At 50.8% G+C, this 27,284-nt stretch overlaps 1 protein-coding gene across 1 annotated transcript; it reads left to right on the top strand.

The window, feature by feature from the left end:
- The first annotated feature begins 20,278 nt into the window (after positions 1–20,278).
- LOC122429376 (basic salivary proline-rich protein 4-like) lies at positions 20,279–25,907 on the top strand. Its single transcript, XM_043449637.1, has 3 exons — positions 20,279–20,282; positions 24,896–25,052; positions 25,385–25,907. Exons 1-3 carry the CDS (start codon positions 20,279–20,281, stop codon positions 25,905–25,907), a joined length of 684 nt encoding a protein of 227 aa, XP_043305572.1.
- Positions 25,908–27,284: the final 1,377 nt, after the last annotated feature.

Genomic DNA, 27,284 nt, shown 5'->3' with positions numbered 1-27,284 from the left:
TCGTGGGCTTTGGCATTTTCCTCCTTTACAGGTCAAATTATTAATCATTTACCTTCTGATAAACTTTTGCATTTTGCCAGCCAGCATTCATTTATTTTTCCAAAGAATGTTTCTAATGTTCCTATTCAAGATGCTCTTACGATCTTTACTGATGGATCCTCCAATGGAACTGCTGCCTTTGTGGTTAATGATACCCCTTTCTCCTGGCAGACGAACTATACATCGGCTCAAGAAGTAGAACTTTCAGCCGTTCATAAAGTATGCTCACAATATTCCTCACAGTCTTTTCATTTGTTTACTGATAGCAAATACATTGCTCATGCTTTGCAATATATAGAAACTGTTCCCTTTATTTCTACTGTGAATTCTAACATTCAACATTTGTTACGTTCAATTCAGTCTCTGCTGCAACAGCGCACCTTACCCTGCTTCTTTGGACATTTACGTGCCCACACTGGGCTTCCTGGACCTCTGTCTATGGGAAATCAGATGGCTGATTCTCACACTAGAGTTTTTCTTTCACAGGTGGAAGCAGCACAGCAATCACATGCGCTACATCACCAGAATAGTAATACTCTTCGTTTGCAGTTTCAAACCCCTCGAGAGACTGCATGACAAATTGTTAAATCTTGTTCTGTTTGCCCTAAGTTTCTCCCAGTTCCACATCTTGGCGTTAATCCTCTCGGGCTTCTACCGAATCATCTTTGGCAAATGGATGTCACTCATGTCCCTTCCTTTGGTTGTTTAAAGTACGTTCATGTATCTATTGACACCTTTTCAGGATATATTGTGGCATCCTTACAGACTGGTGAAGCCGCAAAACATTCTATCTCACACTGTCTTTATGCTTTTTCCATTTTAGGCACGCCAAAGATTATAAAAACTGATAATGGCCCCGGCTATGTCTCCTCTGCCTTCAAAAATTTTTGTTCCTCTTTTTCTATCACCCTAAAAACAGGCATTCCTTATAATCCACAGGGTCAAGGCATCGTGGAACGTGCTAATCAAACTTTGAAACTACAGCTTCAAAAAATACAGAGGGGGGAGCTCTATCCCCTTCTACCCAGAAATTACCTTAATCACGCTTTATATATTTTAAATTTTTTAATTTTAGATAAAGAAGGACATTCAGCCGCGCAGAGATTTTGGGACCCTCAGATTTCCAGCAGAAAGCCGATGGTCTTGTGGAAAGACCCGCTGGATAATAACTGGCATGGCCCAGATCCAGTGTTAATTTGGGGGAGGGGTCATGTATGTGTTTTTCCACAGGATGCCGAAGCACCGCGCTGGCTCCCGGAAAGGCTGGTACGCCAGACGGAGGAGATCACTGAATCAGCAATTAGGTCGGCTGACTTTACAGCAGAGGAATCTTCTCCCAACAAATCAGCAGATGTATGAGTGTTAATGCATACTTATATTACGAAAATAGGTCTGTTTCTTCTCCTAATGATTTTAATCGATTTGAGGGTGACTACTACCAAGTTTGGGACGAATATTTCTGGATGACCCCTGAAAAAGGACAGCTACTGACCCCTGCTGACATTTGCTGGGAGCAAAAGACTCATGTACCAACATTTGGAGGCCGAGAATTTCCAGGATATCACATGAAACATATGGGACTATTGCCTACCCACAAATGTAAGACTGTAATGGATGTAACATTTATTGTCAACAAGTCTGTTACTTGGCCAGGGACAGATTGGGAAAATAGCCCTGGTATAAGATGGGTAACCCCAAATAACACTCGATGGATTTGTGGATACAACCTTTGGCCCTGGCTCCCTGTAGGATGGGTGGGGAGATGTACCCTAGGGTTTGTGTTTGCCCCTGGGAGAATTCATAAGCAAAAAATTAGTCAACCTGTTAATTTACCTTATGTTAAAGCCCGGTGGTCACGCTCTGTTTTTCATTGGTATGATTACTTAGCCTCAATTTTTGTGCCCTCTTTAGGAGCCACTGATATTATGCTCAGGGTAGAGGCTTTGAACAATTTTACAAAACAGGCTTTGACAGATACTAGAAGAGCTTTAGAGGCTCTTAATGAAGAACAAAAACAGATGAGAAAAGCCATTCTACAAAATCGTATGGCTCTGGATATTCTAACAGCCTCTCAAGGGGGAACATGTGCCTTAATAAAAATGGAGTGTTGTGTATATATTCCTGATTATTCCTCAAATGTTTCTGATGCTTTAGAAGATATGAAACAACAAGTAGCCGCTATGGATTTTTCTGACTCCAGCATTTGGAGTCAGATATCTGCCTGGTTTCATAGTGGTTGGTGGAAATCTATAATTTTCATCATTATATGCATATTGTTATTGCTGTGTTTTGGCCCTTGCATTTGTCAATGCTTATCTGAGATGATAAATAAAAGATTGCTGATGTTTTCCCGTTTGCAAACGCGGCCATTTCCTTCGAGGGAGATATAATGGCCATTAGTCAAAAGAAAAGGGGGAGATGCGGGGGGCCGGCCTGACTGCTCAGGCCCCTTCTCGGCCCTGAGAGAGATCAAAAGGTCCCTCTCTGTCCCGCCACCCCTGATTTGTTAAAGTGCAAATTGGCCTTTCTCACCTCCCTCAAGGAAATCGCTGCAGCCACCATTTGCCCATTTTCCTGACTCTGATAAGATTATCGGGCTCCTGTGAATGGCTTATGTCTAGGTAGTCTTTACCTGATTGTAAGACGCTGGTGCCATGCTCTGCTGGGGTTAAGATAAAACTCCTAAAACTAGTATCTGCAGTTCTGCACGTATGCAAGTCTTTGATCTAAAATTTGGTGAATCCTGTTAGTATATATATGTATGTTACCCCTCAATAAAGTCGTCGGAATCAGTCACAAGCTGACTCCGTCCCTCTCAACCCCATCTTTCTTAGTCTTTTATTTCTCAGGTGCACTGGTGATTGCGTCCTTGACCTGTTCATCTAGCCGGCAGGCCCGGCATTTATAGCTTCTGGAATCTGCACTGTTCCACATGGGCTGCAGAGGCACCACTGGGGTGAGATGTTCCGAACAGGATAGTGTGGCCCAGCAACACACCTCCAGGCCCCCTTCCACCCAAGGCAGGCAGGTGGGCCTCTGCTCGGGCTGTCCCCTCCCCTCGCCCTGTGCTGGCCATAGGTGGTGGCCAAGAGCTCAGAGGTCAGTCGTGGAGGAGAGCATCACCAGGAAGAACCGCGGACATAGGGCTGGACCACCCACCCCCTGCCTGTCACTCACACTGCATGGATGTGTCCCTGCCAAGGTACCAACCTCAGGCTGAAGAACAAATCCAGCCCAAAGAAAACTTTTGATCAGTTGGGAAAATGTAAATATCAAGTGGCAATTAAACCCATACCTGATGGTTCATTTCATGTCACCTTGGCTAGGCTGTGTGTCTTTCTATGGGAAGTTATATGTGCTAGATATTTATAAACAAGAGTTAATTCTCACAGCCTGGAGGCTGGACATCTGAGATTAAGGTGCTGACCTGGTTGGGTTCCTGTGAAGGCTGGCCTCCCAGTTGCAAATGCTGACCTCTCCCAGTGACCTCCCTGGGGTCTCTTTTCTAAGGCCACCAACCCCATTCACAGGGCCCCACCCTCATGACCCATCATCTACTCAAGTCCTCACCTCCTGACACTATTACTTTGGGGGTTAAGAGTCCAACATATGAATTTGGGTGCATGGACATGAACATTCAGACCACCACAGTACTGTTTGGGGTCAAACACCACCTCGATGTCACCATGAAGATGTTTTTAGATGGAATTGATATTTAAGTCTACAGACTTTGAGTAGAGCAGGTCATCCTCCACAATGTGGGGGCCTCCTCGAGTCAGCTGAAGGCTTTATGAGGAAACACTGAGCTTCCCCAAGGAGGACTGATGGATATGAGTTTGGGTGGACTCTGGGTGTTGGTGATGGACAGGGAGGCCTGGCGTGCTGCGGTTCATGTGGTCGCAAAGAGTCGGACACGACTGAGTGACTGAACTGAACTGAACTGGCCCTTGTTCAGTTGCTGAGTCATGTCTGACTCTGCAGCCCCATGAACTGCAGCATGTCAGGCTTCCCTGTCCTCTACCATCTCCCGGAGTTTGCTCAAGCTCATGTCCATGGAGTCAGTGATGCCATCCAACCATCTCCTCCTCTGTTGTCCCCTTCTCATCCTGCCCTCAGTCTTTCCCAGCATCAGGGTTTTTTCCAATGAGTCAGCTCTTCCCATCAGGTGGCCAAAGTATTGGAGCTTTAGTATCAATCCTTCCAGTGTATATTCAGGATTGATTTCCTTTAGGATTGACTGGTTTGATCTCCTTGCTGTCCAAGGGACTCTCAAGAGTCTTCTCCAACACCACACTTCAAAAGCATCAGTTTTCAGTGTTCAGCCTTCTTTAGGGTCCAACTCTCACATCTGTACATGACTACTGGGAAAACCATAGGGTTTGACCCCTGTGATAGTTAAACACAAAAAAGAGAAATTGATTTATTTGGATAAACATGAATGTGCTTCTTTTCTTATCTGCTTTCATTATAAATTTTGATCTTTAAAATGTAAGCACACCAACAGATCATGGGTTCTTCAGAGCCACTAATAACAGCCAAGGGTCTTGTCTCTTTACTTTCTTTAACAATCAGGCATTTTTAGTAAAAAAAAAAAAAAAAAAAAAAGGTTATAATTAACATACAATATGCAGCAACACAGGCCATGCATTCTCATTCTTAGTAAAAAAAAAAAAAATTGCTAACCATTCATGCAAGAATTCCTGTTAGAAGATCCTGATTTCAGCCATTTCCACATAATGCTGTAGTCTGCATTCTTTCGGAGCCCAAATAAGAATATTGTTGACTCAGCTAAATCTTTCTTAATGAATGTGGCTTAATTGTCCCAGGAGTTCTGCTCAGTGCTTCAAGCCAACATAGTATAACCAAAAATAAATAGAAACAAAATCACTTTCAAACTCACCCTTAAAGAACCAGTGTGCCTGCTCAGGTCAGGTGAAACCAGAGGGCTGCCAGAGGGCACAGCGGGCTGCGTTGCCTGGAAAAAGTTAAACACCAGAGAGCATGGTGGCTCTGATACTTTCTAGAAGGATTAAGATCACTTTCCCAGTCTTTAGGAGAATTAGGCCGAAGCTTAGTTCATGCAATGAATTTAGAAATAAATGCACTTGCATTTGAAGATGATGTGTCTTTGCCTTAATAGCTAAAAATTTTAGAACTAAACTGAACGTCAACTGCAGGAACCTGCTTCTGGCGTGGTTCTGATGTCAGCATCTTCTCTCCCTCTCTAGTAATTTTCAACGTGTATTTCTATTTTCATGTAGTTATTTATAGGAGCATTTTATTGAAAACCAACTCAAATCTTTTTGGATGCAGGGTAGTTCAAATGTACTAAGACACTCAGTATCCACTTGCTAATTGCCTCCAGAAATCCTGTTCTCCTTGAGTAACAAGATCAGCAGGGCAGCACATGTGTTCCTGTCACCATCAACTTGAAATATAAAGTTTAAAGAGTTTCACCATCAAATGCAGTGTCGTCGGCTGCCTCTGAAGCAGGTGTTTATTATCACATGTGCAAGTGTGAAGCAAACACAAATTCTCAGTGGCCAACAGGCAGAGGACATGAGCAGACAATTCTTTTTTAAAAACCGCACAAATTAGCACACTAGGTGTGGATTAACGTGCCATATTGTGTTGCATGAAGGTGACAGACGCCAGCACCCGGAGGAGGTGCAAAGCTCATAAACAGATGCAGGACCGGCACAAAGGGGGGATGGGCCTTGGTCCCCTGAACCAGGAGGAGGCGTCCTATAGAAAGCCGCTCAACCCTCCAGGTATTTGTTGTAAACACTTAATCATCATTGATCATTTGACGTGTACTCACCAGTTAAAGGCAGGACTGTGTCCCCCCTCTGATGACCTTCTGAGATGAGCCCCTGATGAGCCCCACGAGCCGGGGGAAGTAAGAACAGGCCCAGGTCCCGCCTGTCTCTGGGGGTGTGGGGGCGTGACCGGGAGGTGGACAAGGAGAGGGTCTGCAGCTTGGGGCAGCCAGGGATCCCAGCTCCCCCTTCCTTCAGGGCCCTGGGCTCACTTCCAGGGCAGTTAGCCTGAGACCCACTGACGTCAGCAATCCTCCATGTCCCTCCAAGGCAGGGCCTCTGGCCGAGGGGTCAGAGGTCATGACGTCATCTTGTTGCCAGTCACCGTGGCCAGTGAGCCTGAGATGTGGGTACTGTAACTGTCGTGACCGGTGGCCTCACCCCTCCCTGAGATGCTGCCTGGGCTTGAAAGGCTCTGGGTGTAGGGGGCGGAGGAGAGGTGGGGGGTGTTGCTGGGGAGACGAGATTCATAAACAGGTGACAAGGGGAAGTGCGGAGAGGAGAAGCAAGAGCCTCTGAGAATGACAGCGCCCAGTCTGCCCCTCCGAGGGACCCAGCGGCCCCCTTATCAGCAAGGCTCAGGGGCCTGACTGCGGTGCCCTCCCGGCCTGTTCCGGGGCCCGTGGCTGCAGAGTGCGGGGTCTCAGTGGGACCAGCGGGCATTACAGCAGGGTCTCAGGGCCTGAGACGCCGGGTGCCTGGCAGGGGCCACACTAGGTGGCAGGGAGGGGGTCCTGGCCGCACCCACCCCTTCCCACCGCCCTCCCAGGCGGTCACTCCCCTCTCCTGTGATTGCAGTTCCTGGTCACAGGGTGAGCCTTTCCTTCCTTCTCCTCTGCGTCCTTTCTCCCCGCAAAAGGCCTTCATTTCAAGTCCCCGAAGCTGAGAGGCCTGAGAGGTGGGAACCAGTCAACGAGGCCCCCAGGACTGGCTGCAGGGAGACAGTCCACCCCCGCACTGGGGGGCCAGGCGCAGAGCTGGGGAGAGAGCCCAGACTCAAGCTGAGATCCTGAGGGAGGGGGAGAAATGCCCCCTGGTCCCCCTACCCACCCCAAAGACCCCTAAAGGGGCAGAGCCCGGGGCAGTGTGGGAAGGGGAGGTGCCGGCAGCACAGAAGCAGAACCAGAGCGGAGTGAACCTGAGGAGAGGCGGCGGCTGCTGACGAGGCCAAGGGCCCATAGGAGGGAAGCGGGGGTGGGCACAGAACCCTTACAGACCCTGAAGCTGCCCTCAAAGGTAGACAGACCCCAGAAACAGACAGACCCTTCTGGCGGGAGGGGACAGGTGAGCTCAGCCCGGTCTGTTGCAGAGACTCGGAGGTCAGGGGAGAGGGCGCCTGACAACAGTCCTGTGAGCGCTCGCACCCCTTCCCCGGCCGCGTCCCACCCTCCTGAACACCCTCCACCTGGCCCCGTAACGACAGTGAGTGGCCTCCGCCAACTGAATTCTCTACAGGAAAGTTCTCTCTGTTCCCGTCCATGGCGGGGCGCGCACCTGGACAGCAGTGCCATCGTTTGTGAAGGAACATTACAAGGCCTGGCAGTCCCCAAGCCTGCTTCACCCGCTCACCTGATGTGCCCCCGAAATGCTTCACACACGGCCTGAAGGCAGGTATTTCTTGAGTAACTGAACCTTCCGGAAGATAACCCTTACCTACTGTCAGAGTATTTTTCAAAGTAAAAGTCTTCCCCACTAAAGAGGAGCTTGTGTGTCTATGGGGTAGATGAGATCAGAAGGGTTAGGCTTGGGGTCAGAGTCGGAGTCGGGGTCAAACTAGGGCACTTGCACCGTTCCGCAGTCACTGTCTGTTCCTGGAAGATAGATCCAAGGCCACATCCGCTCCCCTCCACTGCCCTTGTCCCGGCTGGAGTCTCAGAACCGCACTGCCTCTCAGGCTGATCAGAGGTCAGAGCTCACCTGAGAAGAGGCACCCCCTAGACGAGGGAAGCCAAGGTGTAAACAGGGAAGATCTAGTGACCCCAGGGCAAAGGGGCAGATGTGGGAATAACACAGAAATAGTGTGAACGGAAAAGGTTCTTTGCTGTTAGAGAAATTCAGGGTGGTCCCAAACACCCACAGCTACGGCTGGCGTGTCCAAGGCAATGGTGGAGAGTGTCCAGTAAATAAACGCCAAGGACCTCCAAGATACTCAGAGCGAGGCAACAATGCCTGAAGGGACACTCATGTACTGACCCGTGCATAGATGTGTCTGAGCATATCATCTCATCCTGCCCACGTCTCTGCTCAGTCCCCGCAAGTCTGCACTGTGCCTCCAGCTCCGACCATCACCACGTGGATCACAAACCCTCCCCTTGGCATATATGGCCTAACAGGAACTCGGGAGAAGCTTCATCGTGGGAGCCCAGGCTCAGCGCAGGACGCCAGGACACGGCCACTTTGGAGAGGGTCTGCTCGGCCTGTGGGCACCGTCTACACACTAAGCCAGGTCCCAACTCATGTTCCAAATCCACATCCTTTCCCCAGGAACTATAGATGCAAGTGCTTCAGTCCTCAGACAGGTAGGTCATGGTTCTGCCCCGGGAGCTCAGCCCCAGAACCATGGGGGGCGCCGGTCTGTCACTTTCACACAAAGGGCCACAATGTCTCTGGCTGGTGTGATGCCCAGATTCTGCCCCTCAGACACATGTGTGGAAGCCCTGCCCCCAGCACCTCCGAGTGGGCCTGCGTTTGGAGGTGAGGTCTTTGAACAGGTGATTGAGTTAAATGAGGCCATTTAGGTGGCTCCTGATCCAATAGACCCGGTGTCCTTGTGGGAAGAGGAGATCAGGACACAGACACCCACACACACGGGGTGGCCACACGAGGACACGGGCAGGAGATGACCGTCCACAGGCCGAGGGGAGAGGCCTCAGAGGGACCAGTCCTGCCCACACCTGGGTCTTGGATTCCAGCCTCCAGGACGGGAGACAATAAATGTCTGTTGTTAGCACTACATCCATAATACTCTGTTATGGCCGCCCGAGTTGGCAAATGCAACCGTAGCTCCGACTTAACCCCAGACGTCAGGAGTGAACGGCAAGCAGAGGCCACTCGTCTGACGTGCCTGTGGGGTCGCTGAATTGCAAAGAGGGTGCTGGTCTCCAGCACCTTCCCTCCGAATGCCAGCCATGTGGTGCCTCCAGTGTGGACACCAGCTTCTCATTTAAGACCTCCATCGCTGCCTTCATACTCCTCGGGGTGACGGCTATGCTTCTCTCCATCTTGTCTTTCTTTTTCCAAAAGGGAGCTAAAAACACACCAGCTGAGAGCTGGGCTCCCCTCCTCTTGCTGCTGTTGTTGTTCAGTTGCTAAGTCACGTCGGACTCTTTGCAAGGACAGTTGAACCAACTCCACACATTTTAACAGGAATGGGGCCCCGAGGACAGAGTGGGCTGCACCCCACGACTAGGCAGCTCCAAGTGTGAGCGACACAGATGTCATTGCTCATAAACCCCGGTCAACGGACAGCAGCACCTGAAGGACGAGTGGAAACCTTGTCCTTCTCAGGACTGTCTCAGTGGCCCCAGCAGGCCCTGACTGACAGAAAACCCCAGGCAGAGCGACCACAAGGCCACAGGCCCACTCCAACTAGGACGTCAAGACTCGACCTTCAATAAGGTAAAGAATAAAGCCAGGAGTAACTTTTCAGGGCAGGAATCAAAAGACACTCCCTCAGAGATGAATCTGGAGAGAACCTGAGATAAAGTCAACCAGCGCGTGAGTGAAACACAGAAGAGGCAAACCTCCCAGATGAACGATAGGAAAAAAAGTTTAAAATGCCAAAAAGTGGCACCAGAACGTACATTTCTCCCTCAGCTGTCATCAGAACTTGTGTGGGGTCTCGTTACACACTGTCGGGCGGGCGCATCTGTGATTAAGTGAGAAACACCTCCCACTGCTTCGGCGTGAGGGTTGGTGACACCAAGGAGCTGGGGGTGGCAGGGTCGTAGGGCAGCCATCCCCGGATTTCAGAGTCACAGTCAGCGGGCATGTGAGCAGGGGCTGGGCACCTGGGGGTAATGTGGGGTCGTCAGCGGGAGACACAGGAGCGGATGAGCCCCCCCGGGGGAGATGGCCAGACAGTGATGGGTCAGGGCCATCTGGCACCCAGCAGGGGACGCAGGTGAGGGAGGGGTCTGTGGGGACAGCCCCCAACATCCCCGGGCCCAGAGCTGTGCAGGGTGAAGGCCCGGTCCCCGGGTCTTGGCAGGTGGGAGGGTCCATCAGGAAAGGACAAGTGAGGGCGGCCGGATTAGAGGAAGGCGGGGTGGGGCAGGGGGCAGGGGGGCAGCCACAGGAAGGAGGGTGACAGGTGGGCCCTGGGTTGAGGCTAGGAGGCCCTTCGGGTGCCCCTAACCCCGGCGTCTGCAGAGTCTGCGGGGAAGACTGCCCCGAGGCTGCTCTTCAACTCCTCACGAAGCGGACGGAGCAGGCCTTCTCCGCTGATGGACGCCTCCTCTGTGACCCTCCGGTCAGTCAGCAGCTTAATTCAGGAAACAGCACCACCAACCCACCACTTTTTAACCCACACTTGGAGCATCGATTTCACGTAGGTCACAGCAGTGCCAACACCCATGGGCTCAGTTAGGAAGGAAGTGTCCTGATGCAAGAGGCAGAGGCCAGGGTGAGTCTGCCTGGCTGGGCCTGTGGGGTGTGACGCACCTTTAACCACATAACGAGCCAGCCCTGCACGCACACCTCTCCCAGGTCCTTCTTGATGCCAATGTCCTTGACCTTCACTTACCCATATTCCTATCTAGCAACGCTGATTGGTCCACTCCAGTGCTTTTAGGAGAAATACCACTGGGGGTGATATTTTCGGTTTTGGTCACTCTCATGCCTATTTGGGCTTCCCTGGTGGCTCAGCTGGTAAAGAATCCACCTGCAATGCAGGAGACCTGGTTCGATCCCGGGGTTGGGAAGATCCCCTGGAAAAGTAAATGCAACCCACCCCAGTACTCTTGCCTGGAGAATTCCATGGAGGGGGACAGGCTGCAGTCCATGGAAATGCAAAGAGTCAGACATGACTGTGGGACTAACTTTCACTTTCACTTTCATGCTTATTTACCAGGGCAGGTGGAGATCTGAAGATTATTCTTTGTTCCTCAGTTCAGTTCAGTTCAGTGCAGTGGCTCAGTCGTGTCCGACTCTTTGCAACCCTATGAATTGCAGCACGCCAGGCCTCCCTGTCCATCACCAACTCCCGGAGTTTACCCAAACTCATGTCCATTGAGTCGGTGATGCCATCCAACCACCTCATCCTCTGTCATCCCCTTCTCCTCCTGCCCCCAATCCCTCCCAGCATCAGGGTCTTTTCCAATGAGCCAGCTCTTCACATCAGGTGGCCAAAGTACTGGAGTTTCAGCTGCAGCATCAGTCCTTCCAATGAACACCCAGGACTAATCTCCTTTAGGATGGACTGGTTGGATCTCCTTGCAGTCCAAGGGACTCTCAAGAGTCTTCTCCAACACCACAGTTCAAAAACATCAATTTTTTGGCCCTCAGCTTTCTTCACAGTCCAACTCCCACATCCATACTTTGTTCCTCAGTCTTGGACAAGCCCTCAAGACCCCCATACTAGGCATCAGTAAAGCTCTCCAGTGAAACTATGAGGATTTTATATGATTCATATGTGAAGCCATCATTCCTACAGAAACCTGGTGCCATGTAATAATTCCATACCCTGAAATTTCTGATCAAAACTCCAATTAAAGTATCAGACTTTTAACAGCTGAACAACTGCTTTGCTTGGAAGCTGAAAGGGGTGGGGGGTGGAACATAATTGCATTAAAGCAAAGGGCTCCCAGATGCAGATGGCACTATTCTTTCAGTGGGTTGGCTGAGGCTGTTCGTCAACGTAAACTGAAAACCATTCAACAGTCATCATTATGCTGCCTGCTACCAGGAAGCAGACAGGTATAGCCAACCACTCTCACATTTTATGGCCTGTGAGTGGCCCAGCGGGATGCTGTTACAGGGATGCCCAGAATACTTCGAGGAGACATTTGGCTGTCTGGAGGTCAGGGACCTGTCAGTTTAGCTGGATTCCCCCATGGTGGGGCCAGGAGCCACACCAGACAATTGGTGCCCAGACAGCACCACCTCCAGGAATTTCCAGGCTGCTGAAGACCCTGCATCACAGCATCCTTCCCCTCTGGCCAACCTTGTTGTGGTGACAAAGCAAAAGGCTGCACAGTGTGGGTTCAGGACACTGAGATGGAGCCCCTGGTTTTGCAGGAAAGTATCAACTGCATGTGATGCTCAGAGAAAAAGCTACCGCATCTTAGGTTCATGTCAATGTCCTGCCTGCAACACCTGTACCGGAAGAGCAGGTAGTGTGGTGGGCTTACACAGGAGGGGGCACAGTCGCCACACTTCATGTGACACGTACAGCAATCACGGAAGAACACATGAACCATTCAAACATGTGCATTAGGAACACACTCATGTTACTTCTATTGGTTTAGTTCAGTTCAGTCAGTCATGTTTGCTTCTTTGCAACCCCATGGACTGCAGCACACCAGGCTTCCCTGTCCATCACCAACTCCCGGAGCTTAGTCAAACTCATGTCCATTGATTCGGTAATGCCATCCAACCAACTCATCCTCTGTCATCCCCTTCTCCTCCTGCCTTCAATCATTCCCAACATCAGGGTCTTTTCCAGTGAGTCAGTTCTTCACGTCAGGTAGCCAAAGTATTGGAGCTTCAACTTCAGCATCAGTCCTTCCAATGAATATTCAGGACTGATCTCCTTTAGCATGGACTGGTTTGATCTCCTTGCTGTTCAAGGGACTCTCAAGAGTCTTCTCCAACACCACAGTTTAAAAGCATCAATTCTTCAGCGCTCAGCTTTCTTTATGGTCCAACTCTCAGATCCATACATGACTACTGGAAAAATCATAGCTTTAATGATTAGACTTTATCAAAATTAAAATCTTTGTTCATCAAATCACTGCTCTGACTGCAGATATATATAATTCTCAAAAACATATTTGACAAAGGACTGACACCTAGAATAAATAACATCAAAAATTCAGTAATACAAGCCACTCAATAAAATAACAGTGAAAACACTTGAACAAACACCAAGCCAAGTGCTGGGAAATAAGCACATGAAAAAGCTCTCAGCAGACCAGCCACAGGGAGTCAAGTGTAAATGCCACACAACAGGAAGAAAGGCAGAATCTACGCAGCTGACAGCACCGGTGGGGAGAGGGCGCTGTGCACCCAGAACATTGAAGAAAAGCCAGCAGGAAACACCCAGCAGCTCCATAAAAGTAAGCAGGTGCCGCCTCTACAGCCCAGACCCACGGGGGCAATGGGAACAGACGTTTTCAGGAAGAAAATGGGCAAAGCAGATACTCAGCAGCCAGACATCCTGCCGCAGAGGAACCCGCAGGCAGGAGGGGTGGAGAACCCCTCTCAGTGTTCGCGGAGGGCCCTCCTGTCCCCACCGCACAGTTGAGTCTCGACAGGTGAGCCCAGCACACGCCCTGTCCTCTGAGGCCACAGGCAGGCCAGCCTTTGGTGGAGACACGTCGGACCCACAACTGCATCAGGGAAACAGCAGGGGACCTGGAGGGACCCCAGGAACTTCGGCTCTGCAGGAGCCGTCCCACACTGTTCGGGGGTGGCATGTGTCGAAGCTCCGTGAGTGCTCATGCAGTCACTGTGTGTAATCTCTGCTCCAGAAGGAGAAACGCTGTGAATAGGCATTGACCTAGGATGGATGGAGGATAGAAGGCTGGAGAAGTGGGCGGAGAAGTGGAGACAGGCGTCTGGCGAGACGTGACTGGCAGTTCTTAGTGGGTCCAGACAGGTGTTCGCTGTAAAATGCATTCTGTTGGCAATACATTTGGTGGTTTCTCCCCTTTTAATTCTTCCCCACATCTTCCCAACATTTCTCTGGAAAGTGTGCCTTCTCACCTGAGAGCTGAAAAAGGCATGACGAGAAAGGCCCAGCGTCCATCCAGTGTTGTTTCTAAGGAGCCCTGTGTCAACAAAGGCATCCGGCTGTGGACTCATAGCTGAACCCAGATCCCCGGGTGTATCATCAATGCCAGTGATGTCCCCTGCCTGCCGGGGTTGGGCATGACGAAGCCACAGCGCTTCATTCAACACGTGACCAGCTCAGGGGTCGCGCCTGTGGTGCAGCTGGAGAGGAGATACACCCCCGTGGACCTAAGGCGGGAGTGGGGGAGGAGAGAGGGAAAGGAAGAATACTCAGACTTAAGATATAGAAGCAGAAACAGGACTGAAAAAAGTAAACATTCAAACTTTTAAAAGCTTGCTCTTAGCCTGTGAAGAAACATCGCTTGGTCTGCATGTCTATGGCCCAGATTTGACTTGCTTGGGTCTCCGCTGGCCACAGAAAAGGGGATGATCTCCAGACTGAGTCCACGTTTGACGTGGGCGGCTGCACCGTCAGCTCAAAACCCCGGAGAAGTGAGCTCTGACAGCCGATCTGCCTGGGACCCGATGAGTCTGAGGGTCGTGTCTCATCCCCTCCCATGTCCTGGAATATGTGTGGAGCTTCAGTTCTCTTCCATCATGGCTGAGACACATTTTAAATGTTTTTTAAGTTTCAAGACTCACTTTCCACCAGGTTGTCGTGTGCCTTCTGTTTTGCTCCAAGAGAGAATTCCTTTGTTTGCATGTGGCTGATTCTGCCAAATCCTGACTATGTTCTAGGTGGTCCAATCTAAGTGGAGGCTGGAGGACCCAGAAGTCGGGGGCTGGGGGGCCTGCCAGGAAGCATCCAGAAGGTGAACTCATCACAGAGAAGGCATCTGCTCCAGAACACAGAGCCAGGCCACGAGCCTGGGAGCAGGAGGGTGAGCCCTGGGAAGAGGGCTCTGCCTGGCTCAGGGGGTCTGCAGGTGCTGTTCATCCCAGCGCTGGAGGCCTGGGCGCTGGAGGGGCCACCCCCCAGGAGGGAATCCCCAGGGCGCCCAACCCTCACCTGACACTGACCCCACCCCTCCCCCTCTGCATTCTGGTCCCTGCTATTAGGGTGGGTGACCCCAGGCCCCAGAGCTGCATCCCGCCTGCACGCGTCCTCCCCAGGTGCCCAAGCTTCCCCACCTTGAGGTCAGGCCCCTCCTCTGCCCAGCACCATGGGCTCTGCTGGGAGGGCCGCTGCGCACGGTCGTCCCAGATGACCAGGGCCACTCCTGACCTGCTCCTCAGTGAGGAGTGACCGATGGGGCCACTGCCGCTCCCGCTCTCTGCACCACCTGGTCACGGGCCGTCAGTCCCCCCCACCACCACCAAGCCGAGTCTCAGACACCTTTGGAGATACGGGGTGGCTCCTGACTCGACCAAACAGAACGTGCCACCAAGTTCAAAACCAGAGCGATGAGAACTAGCATCACTCAGCCCAGCCCTCCCTCCCAGGAAGCGTCTTGGAATTATCCCTGCAAGGCTGGGCCCCCCGCCCTCTGATCACTGAGGACCACTGTTTCTCGTGTCCTCTGCAGTTCCCAAACACAAGAACATTTCCTCCCCTCCCTCAGCGTGTCTCCCTGTGCCCCAGGGAGCCCCTCACCATGGCTGCTCTTCTCTGGGTGGGCTTACGGTCTGCCTCCCCTCCCCACCACCCCCAACAAAGCAGGCCCAGCTGGTGGGGGTCTGGGGTTGAAGTGATAGCAAATGACTCTGCTGCTGTCGTCCTTTGTCATATCTCATCTATCAAGTCAGTGATTACTCAGCTGTTATAATTTAACCCACATCCTTATAAAGCGTTGCTCATCAGAAACAGGGTGAGTCAGGAAGCCTAACTCTTGAGTCACAGCCCATCTGTGACTGCAGGCCACCCCGCAGCACTCCGGGTAGCAGAGACAAACAGCTCTGTGGGTCCAGACACAGATGCTGACCTTAAATGTAGAAGGAAAGGAACTGATGCTTTTAAGTGCCAAACAAGCATAAACTAAGCCAATTAACAGGGTGATTATCATTAAAATATTCATAATATGGATACTTTAATATGAATCTAGAAGTTGCAGCTCCGGTAATTTAGACATGTTGGATACAATAACACATCAAGAAGTCTCTGAGAAAGAATTAGACAGGCACACCCTCTGCACATCCAACCACCTTATTCTCTTTACCTACCACCCACTCATCTGCCCACCTACCCACCCATCCAGTCAGCCACCTATCCATGCACCCACCCATCCACCCACCCACCCACCCACCCTTCTGCCCACCCACCCATGTGCCCACCTACACACCCACCCAGTCACCCATCTGCCCACCCACCCATCCGCCCACCCACCCATGTGCCCACCCATGCATCCATGTGCCCACCCACACATCCACCCACCCACCCATCTGCCTACCCACCCATCTGCCCACCTACCCACCCACCCAGTCAGCCATCCATCTGCCCACCTACCCATCTGCCCACCTACACATCTGCTTGCCCACCCACCCAACCACCTGCCCACCCACCCACCCATCCCCTTACCTGGATTCCTACCCACCTGAAAGCACCAGGTGCACAAGAATGATGACTCAAATGCAATAAAATGATAATATTTGGGGAATCTGGGTGAAGGGTTTACTATTACTTGTACTATTTTGCAAACATTTTTTGTAACTGATTATTTTAAAGTCGAACAATTTTTAACAAGCCCTAGAAGCTCACAGCCTCAAGCAGAAGGAGGGCTCCGGTCCACGCCACCCCCGGCCCCTCTCTGGATGCCACAGTCTGAACAGGGGGCGGTGGGGGGGGCAGGGCCAGAAAAGTCACCGTGGCCACCGTAGCCAGCACACCAGTCATCATCAGAACTTCCACCCAGAGAGCGGCCTGCGGCTACTCCGCCACCCAGTGCCCAGGACAGCAGGTAACAGTCAGGGAGGGGCCATGTGGACCCCTAGTGCTGAGGCCTCTCCTCTCAGAGCAGCTGTCAGAGGGCCCCCTTCCAGTGGAGGTGCCCCCTTGGCCCCCAGTCCCCGAGGTCAGGGGGCTGCACCCTCCACCTCTGCCAGGCCTGGCTAGACCCCACCCGCTCCCTGCTTCTTGACCTTGGCCTTCGACCTTTCTGCTTCCCTGGTGCCTCTCTGCCTGTGTCACGGTGGGTCCTGAGCACCTCACATGCACCCCCACCACCACGCACATGTTTGCTGCATAAAACATTTTCTTGGAGCAATAATAACATGTCAACTTCCAGTCCTCCCAGAAAAGACCCTGAGCTGAGGGCACGGTGCCTGGGCTGGGCAGGTTGTCCTGGAGAGACACACAGACAGCCGCTGTGATGCTCCCGGGGCTCCAGGGACCCTGCGCATGGCTCCCACAGACCATCCATCCCTAGGACACGAGCACACCATCCCAGACAGAGAGCTGGCCGCACGAGGCACAGAAAACAGAACAAGGGAGCCTTCCCACGACGAGTGGTGGTGGGCGCCTGATCCGCCAACCACAAACGCAGGGCCTCCTCCTCCCGCGGGACTCTCACTGCCCCTCCACTCCCAAATGATCCGGCGTCCCTGGAACAAGGATTCCCAAACACCAGCTCAAGGTCAGGTCAACCACCTCGCTCATCGAGAATTTCAGAGTTGCCTGCAGCAAGGGAACGGGAGCAGGGGGAGATGGGCGCCCTCTGCGGCATCTGAAGGGCAGAGTCGGCTTCCATGTGTTGCAATTTGATGTTTGAATCTCAGCTCTTCAAGACATGTTACCTGCACAGGACTGCAATCCACAGAATTCAACATGCAGTTTCACAAGGTTAAGCCTAGAGCCCATAACAGTTCTCTGATCTCTCTCAGAGACAGTGTTTCCGCTAATTCGAGTCCTTTTGCAGTAACTATTGTTATTTCTCCCAGGGTTTGTTTTTCTTGTTGCCTGTGACTCCAATAGCTTCATCTTTTCTATTAACTTCTGTGTCTCCCCAAAGCTTTATTTCTATACATCATTTCTTTTTCTGTTAAAAGCTAGCCATATTGTAAGTGATACATCTCATGCTCAGACGTGACCCAGCTTCAGTGCTGTCTCAGGGCAGCTGCTCTGTCTCAGGGACCCTTAGGGAGATCCAAGGGCCTCCTGGGGGGCCAGGCTGCAGTCCCTGAGGGTCTTCAGCCAGCATCTCGGACCCCCCAATGCCCCTGCCTCTCGCTGTCCCCCCGCCAGCCCAGCTCCTCAGCAGTCCCTGTGTTGATCTGACTGGAACCAATTCTCCTGGGAGGTGGTGAACCTACAGCCCTGGGACTCTGCAGGGAATACATGGGGCCCTTCTGGAGCTGACAAATGTGTGTGTGTGTGTGTGTCTGTGTGTGCACATGTTCACTGCAGTAGGCAGGCACTTAAACAAAGGTTGGCCTCCCGCAGCTGTGAAAGCTGCCGAACCAGACAAGGGGAGGAGAAAAGGGGGCGCCCTTTCAGAGAGCCCTATGGACACCCCTGGGGGGCTCTGCTCTGACAGAGCAGACAGTGGGCGGGCCCCCAGCAAGCACCGCCCACAGCAGCAAGTGGAGTCCCCAAACACACAGTTAGACAGACAGCTACCAACCCTTAAATCCCACTAAAGCAAGGCCGAGCCCTTGACTGCCTCTACTCCAATTAAGGCTTTTTCAGAAAAGTGTTTTCATTACCAGCAGCTTCTCCCCACACGCAGGGCTGTGGGGCTGCCAGTCCCTGCTTGGAACTTCAAGGGAGACTCGAAGCCTGGGGCTCAACTGTCTGCCTGTCCATCCAAGCTTCTGGAACAGCCTCAGCTTCAACCTGGTGACACCAAACCCCTCATGACCAGGAGGTGGAAAGTGCCATCAGAGTGAATGTTCTAGAACCCCAGGCTCCAGTTGGCTGTTTCCCAGGCTTTCTGTCCTGAAATTCATTTGTTTCTATTATTTCAATAAAGCAGTTCATCATTGTCATAAATCCCTGAATCTAATATTGCAGAAATATTGTTGAATATAAAAGACAAAATCTAATACCTTCCATTACTATCTGGTCCATAGTTTCAAAGAAATCAGATACCTTATTTTAAAGTAATCTAAACAGTCATCTCAGTTATGACTTTGCTGGCATTGGGACTTAACCTAGCGAAATACCCAAAAACTGTAACAAAATGTGATTTTGCCCTGATTGAAACTGAATAGAGTTTGAAATCTTACAACCAAAACACCATGCATGGGCCTCACAGGCATTTAGGCTCGGTTCTTTACAAGCCAGATCAGAGAGGGAAAACTATTAAATCCAAGGATAAAATAATGCCCCTCAGATTTGCTGCAGGTTTAATTATATTGATCTGCATGATGCTTCCTGCTGAAATAACTTCAGGTTAATAAACCAACAATGAATGTGACTGGGCTGATCCTATGGGCAACGTCCCCCTTCTGGGGTGACCAGCAGGTGACTGCCTGCACCTCCCGCCTTGCATGACGGTGTTTGGACACCAGCCCATCTTTCCAGCCTCTGTGGCTCCAGGGCTGCTGTTCAACAATGCTTGAAAGGTTCCTGGCTGTGTCACAGATTTGCACAACAACTTCCTTCTGGAGCTTCTGTCATCTCTCTAAGAGTCTCCCCTCAGGAGCCAATCCGCTGGTCTCTTTCTGTTAAATCCCCGGGAGCTCTTTCCCCTCGGACGCTGTCACTGAGCCTGGACCTGCCTCGGGCTGCCCGCTCCGGCAGCAGCTCAAGTGCGTGCATCCGGTCACAGCCGTGGGGATGCCACGCCAGTGAGGCACGGGCTGCAGGCTCAGAACACACGTGGCTTTTGTCTCCCCTGCACTCATGCCATGCCAGCCACAAGTCAGCACGTGAGTTCTGTTTCAGCCATTTAATGAGTGTGCCGTGGTGTCATGCTGGGGTTTTATGCCGTTCTCCCTAATGAGTAACACTTTAGCCCTTTTTGCTGTTACATGCTGTCTGGATGGTTTTCTGAAGGGCCTGTGTAAACACTTTATTTGCTGTGCATGTCTTTGAGAGATTTTTAGTTCTTCGTTGGATGAGATGCTTTGACGTGTATATGTATGTAGAGATAAGCAGATACAGACAAAGCCTCCTGTTCTGTGACCTGCATTTTCACTTTCTTCACTGTCTGTTGATGAGCAGATATTCTTAATCACAACATCGCACAAGTAGCAAGCCTGTTCCTCATGTTTATCGAGTGCGTGCTTCCTGCTTAAGATGCCTTCACCTCCCAAAAGAGGAAGACATTCTCCTTGTTTTCTCCTTAAATCTTGATTGCTTCATCATCCACGTGTGGACCTACAGTACCCCTGGAATGTGAATTTGTTTTTACATAAAATGTGGAAAGGGTCAAAAATTCACTCTTTCCCACACTGAACCAATGAGCACGCACATTTTATTTTTAAAAGCCCTTGCCCGCAGTGAGGAGCCACCTTGTCACGGGTCAGGGGCAGTTTCTGCGTGTCTATTTGCTCCTCTGGTTCCACTTGTCAGCTTTTACACCAGCAACATGGGTGCGTGTGTGTGAGTCACTCAGTCCTGTCTCACTCTTTGCAACCCTGTGGACTGTAGCCCACCAGGCTCCTCTGTCCATGGGATTCTCCAGGCAAGAATACTGGAGTGGGTTGCCATGCCCTCCTCCAGGGGATCCTCCCCATCCAGAGATCGAACCCATGCCTCCTTTGGCTCCTGCATGGCAGGCTGACTCTTTACCGTTGAGCCACCAGGAAAGCTCGCATCAGCGTCACGCCATCTCAATTGCTGTTGCTTTGCAGGAAGTCCTCCAGCTTTGTTCTCACACATGCTCTGGCTATTCTGGGCCCTTTGCATTTCTGTATTATATTAGCTATTTATTATTTGAGAAACAAACCACCCAAAACTCATCAGTGTAAACACCCTCACTTATTATCTCTGAGTGTAAATCAGGAATCCAGGAGCAGCTTCCTTGAGTGAAGGTAACCTCAGCGCTTGGACCCACCTTCAGAAGTGACATTGTGTCCTCGCTGGAGAGGGTCCCTGGGCCAGCCCACCTTGGCGAGTGTGGCGGGGGTGGCTATGGGGGGGAGTTGGGGGTCCCTGGGTCGTCTCAGAGGCTGATGACCACACACATTGAGTTCAAAGTAAGCTTGTTGATTTCCAGAAAAGGAATCAGCTAGAATACTGACTAGAATCACACTGAATTTATAGTCAATTTGAGGAAGATTGACATTTAAAAACCCGTGTGGCCTCTCACCCCACTCACCTTTCATTTCCTTCAGCTGAGATTGGCTCTCAGAGCTCATGACATCCACATACCACTGGGTACCATTTGCATGACTGAAAGGGCTGCTATCTTATGATTCTGTTGTCTATTTGTTGCTGGTATTGAGATGTACAAGTGATTTTTTAATATTGATCTGTATCCATATTAATTTGGCGGTTTTTTTAATGTATTCTTTTTTTCTCTGTACACAATCACATTATGAATTTTATTTCTTCTTTCCAAATCCTCAGAAATGTTTTTCTTACCTAGGGAGCTATTGAACAGACATGGTGGCAATGTTACAAACTCACGAGTGCTGTTTGTGGCTGGACAGTTATCTACTGTTTATTGGACTGAGGAGGATCCCTTTGGTTCCTAGTGTTGGTTAAAAGATTCCACAATGAATGGAGTTTGCATTTTATCAATACTTTTCCTGCATCCATTGAGATGGGGTTTTCTCTTTCACCTGATAAAGTGTTGAATTACATTGACTTTTTAGCTTTAAACCACCCTTGTATTCCTGGAATAAACCCACTGCATCAAGACATATTAGCATTTGTATATAATTTGGCCAGTTTTTGTTTAGGATTTTTTTGTTTGCTATCATGAGAAAGACATTTCCATAATTTTCCTTATTTAAAGTCTTTGTCAGGTTTTGACATCAAGGGTAATGAGGTGCCTTAAGTTTCACCTCACCATATAAGATTCGAAGCACAGTTTTTCAAAAGCTCAACACTCGATTCTGGTTTCTCAGTATTTCTTAATATCTCCCATATGTTCTGAACAGCTGCTTTTCCAATAAGCAGCTTCCCATTTAAAAATGGTCACATGACATGCACTGCCTAAGAGAGTTTAAAGAATGAACTTAACAACAATACAAAAAGATCTTAATGACCCAGATAACCATGATGGTGTGATCACTCACTTAGAGCCAGACATCTTGGAATGCAAACTCAAGAGGGCCTTAGGAAGCATCTCTATGAAGAAAGCTAGTGGAGGTGATGGAATTCCAGTTGAGCTATTTCAAACCCTAAAAGATGATGCTGTTAAAGTGCTGCACTCAATATGCCACCAAATTTAGAAAACTCAGCAGTGGCCTAAGGACTGGAAAAGGTCAGTTTTCATTCCAATCCCAAAAAAGGCAGTGCCAAAGAATATTCAGACTACCATACAATTGCACTCATCTCATGCTAGCAAGGCAATGCTCAAAATTCTCAAAGCTAGGCTTCAACAATACGTGAACCAAGAACACCTAGATGTTCAAGCTGGATTTAGGAAATGCAGAGAAACCAGAGATCAAATTGCCAATATTCGTTGGATCATAGAAAAAGCAAAAGCATTCCAGAAAAATATCTACTGCTACTTCATCAACTACACTAAAGCCTTTGACTATGTGGATCACAACAAACTGTGGAAAATTCTTAGAGATGGAAACACCAGACCACCTTACTTGCTTCCTGAGAAACTTGTATGCAGGTCAAGAAGCAATAGTTAGAACTGGACATGGAACAACAAACTGGTTCCAAATTGGAAAGGAGTACATCAAGGCTGTATATTGTCACCCGGCTTATTTAACGTATATGCAGAGTACATTATGTGAAATGCCGGGCTGGATGAAGTACAAGCTGGAATCAAGATTGTCAGGAGAAATATCAATAACCTCAGATATGCAGATTGACACCACCCTTATGGCAGAAAGTGAAGAGGAACTAAAGAGCCTCTTGATGAAAGTGGAAAAGTTGGCTTAAAACTCAACATTCAGAAAACTAAGATCATGGTATCTAGTCCCATCACTTCACGGCAAATAGATAGGGAAACAATGGAAACAGTGACAGACTTAATTTGGGGGGCTCCAAAAATCACTGCTGATGGTGACTGCAGCCATGAAATTAAAAGACGCTTGCTCCTTGAAAGAAAAGCTGTGACAAACCTAAGCAGCATATTAAAAAGCAGAGACATTGTTTTGCCAACAAAGGTCTGTCTAGTCAAAGCTATGGTTTTCCCAGTAGTTATGTATGGATGTGAGAGTTGGACTAGCAAGAAAGCTGAGCACCAAAGTATTGGTGCTTTTGAACTGTGGTATTGGAGAAGACTCTTGAGAGGCCCTTGGACAGCAAGGAGATCAAACCAGTCACTTCTAAAGGAAATCAGTCCTGAATATTCACTGGAGGGACTGATGCTGAAGCTGAAACTCCATGTAGGCAGACTCCGTGTAGGGAGACAAGCCCTCCATCCTGTGCAGCTGGTAACACCTCGTGCACAGTAAGTTGGGGGCAGACAGTGACACAGAGTCCCCACATCCCAGAGGGGCTCCCCAACCCATCCGTGGGTCCACCGTGGGGGACACGGACAGACAGCCCAGGGGCAGGATGAACTGTCATATGGTCCCCCCTCCCCTCCGGATGCTGACGGAGCCAGTCAGGCCAGTTTCCAACCACCAGGCCCCACCCCTAAGAGACGGATCTTAGAATGATTTGGCCAAGCTAACAGAACAGCTGAGTGAACTAAACTAAATCCAGGACATCTCCACAGGCCGAGGTGCTTACAGGATGAGTGTGGGGGGTTGTGGGAACATTGTCAAAACCCACTACTGACATGGGCATCTGAGCATGAAGAAGGCTGGTTGTTGCACAAATATGAGAAAACATGAATAACATGTATTTTATTACCCAGCTTCTTTTGGAACTAAACACTATTTGCCAAATATTCTCCCAGAAGGGGGAGAAATGAATCACTGTTTCCAATCTGTTGGGCCATTTTTGGCCCAAAGTCAAAGTACATTTGACTTACAGGACTGTATCAGTTTCAAGTGTACAAGATAGTGGTTTGACCCTTGTGGACATTATCAAATGACTAATGTGGTAAGTCGAGTTGCCATCTGTCTCCACACAAGCTTGTTATGATGCTGGTGCCTGCAGGAGACTTAGTTACTTTACACCTGGAGGTCTGCGCCTCTGATCTGTCACCCATGTCACTCGTTGCCCCACCTTCTCCCCTCTGGCTACCACCTGTACATTCTCTGAATCTGTGACTGTTTCCATTTCTGTTTGTTTGCTGTGTTTCTTAGATTCCACATGTAAGTGAAATCATAGACTATTTGTCTTTCTCTGTTTAACATTTCACTTAGCGTAAAATGCTCCAGGTCCATCCACATTGTCACAGATGGTAAGATTTATTCTTTTCATGGGTTAGTAATATTCTACTGTATACATGTACCACAGCTTCTTTATCTGTTCTCCTATCAGTGGGCACTTAGGTCACTTCCTTATCTTGACTGTTGTAAATAGTGTTACAATGAACGTAAGAGTGCATGTGTCTTTTCAAATTACTGCTTTTGTTTTCTTCAGAAAAACACCCAGAAGTGAAGCTGCTAGATCCTAAGGTTGTCCTAGTTTTAATATTTTGAGGGACCTCCATAATTTCTTTCATAGTGACTACATCAATTTACATTCCCATCAACACACACTATTTAACATTTAAATTTAGGATATCTTTATTTTTACAACATAAAAGTGTTTCTTTCATGTAACCTACAGTGGGAATAGTTCTTGATATACCTTATTTCAGTCATGTCCAACTCTTTGGGACCCCAGGGACTATACAGTCCATGGAATTCTCCAGGCCAGAATACTGGAGGGGGTAGCCTTTACCTTCTACAGGGGGCCTTCCCAACCCAGGGATCAAACCCAGGTCTCCCGCATTGCAGGTGGATTCTTTACCAGCTGAGCCACAGGGAAGCCCAAGAATACTGGAGGGGGTAACCATTCCCTTCTCCAGCAGATCTTCCCGACCCAGGGATCAAACCGGGGTCTCCTGCATTGCAGGTGGATTCTTTACTAACTGATAGGAGGGACGGTGTCACCCAGTCAGGTGTGTGGGACGCAGGCAGAGGAAGGAGAGCCCCCCCGGAGGACTGTGAGGGACGCGGGCAGAGGAAGGAGGGCCCCCCGGAGGACTGTGAGGGACGCGGGCAGAGGAAGGAGGGCCCCCCGGAGGACTGTGAGGGACGCGGGCAGAGGAAGGAGAGCCCCCCCGGAGGACTGTGAGGGACGCGGGCAGAGGAAGGAGGGCCCCCCGGAGGACTGTTGAGGGGACGCGGGCAGAGGAAGGAGGGCCCCCCGGGAGGACTGTGGAGGAGGCCCCCCGGAGGACTGTGAGGACGGGGCAGAGGAAGGAGGGCCCCCCGGAGGACTGTGAGGGACGCGGCAGAGGAAGGAGGGCCCCCCGAGGACGGTGAGGGACGCGGGCAGAGGAAGGAGGGCCCCGGAGGACTGTGAGGGACGCGGCAGAGGAAGGAGGGCCCCCCGGAGGACTGTGAGGGACGCGGCAGACGGAAGGGAGGGCCCCCCGGAGGACTGTGAGGGACGCGGGCAGAGGAAAGGAGGGCCCCCCGGAGGACTGTGTGGGACGCGGGCAGAGGAAGGAGGGCCCCCCGGAGGACTGTGTGGGACGCGGGCAGAGAAGGAGGGCCCCCCAGAGGGACGACTGTGTGGGGCCCGGAGCAGAGGCCCCGGAGGACCGTGAGGGACGCGGGCAGAGGAAGGAGGGCCCCCCGGAGGACCGTGAGGGACGCGGGCAGAGGAAGGAGAGCCCCCCGGAGGACCGTGTGGGACGCGGGCAGAGGAAGGAGAGCCCCCCGGAGGACCGTGAGGGACGCGGGCAGAGGAAGGAGAGCCCCCCGGAGGACCGTGTGGGACGCGGGCAGAGGAAGGAGAGCCCCCCGGAGGACCGTGAGGGACGCGGGCAGAGGAAGGAGAGCCCCCCCGGAGGACCGTGTGGGACGCGGGCAGAGGAAGGAGGGCCCCCCAGAGGACTGTGTGGGACGCGGGCAGAGGAAGGAGAGCCCCCCGGAGGACCGCCAGGGGAGAGCCTGTCAGCGCATCACCCCTCAGTGTGAGGGTGGGGGCACTGCCCTCAAGTCTGGAGAGTGAGGGGCATTGGATCCACCCATGTTCCTCACTCATCCTTTGCTTGGATGAGGCTCTGGGTCCAGGGGTCGACACCCATGCCTGAGGGTCCCACGTAGGGAGCCGGGGTTACTATAGAAACCAGAAGGCACTGACATCAGCCTTCACCATGTGCTTCAGAGGTTCCATGAACAAGAGCTGCAAATCCCAGAACAAGCCTTGCCCCATCCCCAAAGGAGAACCTCTTGGGCCCTCAAGGTGCATGCTACAGGCACTTTCAGGGGCACCAGGCCACACAGAGAAGTGATTGAAATGTTTGGCCGTGCAGATGAATAAAGCATTAAATTGGAACAACTTCTGCCACTTAAACTTTTAAATCATTCATTGTTAGAAAATTGGATGCAAAGCCATACTGTTAATAAAATAATGAGACTAAAAATATGTCATAACAAAATATATTATTCATAAAATATGTGACCATTTCAAATGCTCAGTACTTTAAATACCTGCCTCTTAATGTCCACTTTGCAGGGACTTGGCAGAGAATGAAAACCTAAGGTTCAGTCTGGGGAGTCTGGGAGAACCACAGTGAACAACAAAATAAAACTCAGATTTGTGGATTGTTGCAGTGCCAGCCTGTGATCTGGTAAAACCTGTGTGTTTGTCTCCAGGCCTTCTGACTCAGCACAACGTTAACTAAGCTCGTGTTCAAAGTCTGAGTTAAGCATTAACGCAAGGCTGTCGTCCGTGTCCTGGACAGCAGGCACCCTCGCTGGGCATATGGGGCTGGGGGCGCCACGGGGAACATCCCACTAGCTGCATGACCTCCTGCCTGTCAGGGCTCTGCTGGGGTCCTCACGGAGCTGAGGCCACTCACAGGCCAGAGCCGCCTGGGCCTTCCCTGGAAGACGTCATCCCAATGGTCCACACGTCTGGGGCAGAAATCCCCTGCGATGGCTGAGGCACATCACCTGGATGACCTCTCGGAGAGGCTGCCAGAGGCTGAAGGCTGAGACCATCCTGCTGTGTCTGGCAGGAGTGAGAACAGGAGAGGAGGCTGGGAAACTCCTGGATCCATCATTCCGGAATATTCCAAATGGCTGACTTTCAGAGCCGATAAACATCAGGTTCTATAGTAAGGTCATAAAATACAGGAAATGAGCATGGAGCTCCTGGCCATCAGGGTCTGCACAGGAGGGGATTGTCATCAAGTTCACACCGCATCTGGGACTCAGAGCATCTCCCGCACTTAGCGGAGACTCCTGAAAACCTGACTTTCTTCAGTAATCAGGCACCAACCTCGGTGGTTTCAAAATGGTCACCCTCCCAACCTCGTGGAGGAGGTTGCCCCAGGGCACAATGAGGTG

This window comes from Cervus canadensis, chromosome 2 (genome assembly GCF_019320065.1).
Source record: "Cervus canadensis isolate Bull #8, Minnesota chromosome 2, ASM1932006v1, whole genome shotgun sequence".
Classification (NCBI taxonomy): Eukaryota; Metazoa; Chordata; class Mammalia; order Artiodactyla; family Cervidae; genus Cervus; species Cervus canadensis.
Note: the sequence above shows the minus strand (reverse complement) of the source record. Positions and strands in the feature narration are given on the sequence as shown.

Coding starts and splice junctions, on each gene's coding strand:
- LOC122429376 (XM_043449637.1), top strand. Junction 25,053..25,384: donor GAGAGCCCCCCCGGAGGACT/GTGAGGGACGCG, acceptor GGACGCGGGCAG/AGGAAAGGAGGGCCCCCCGG.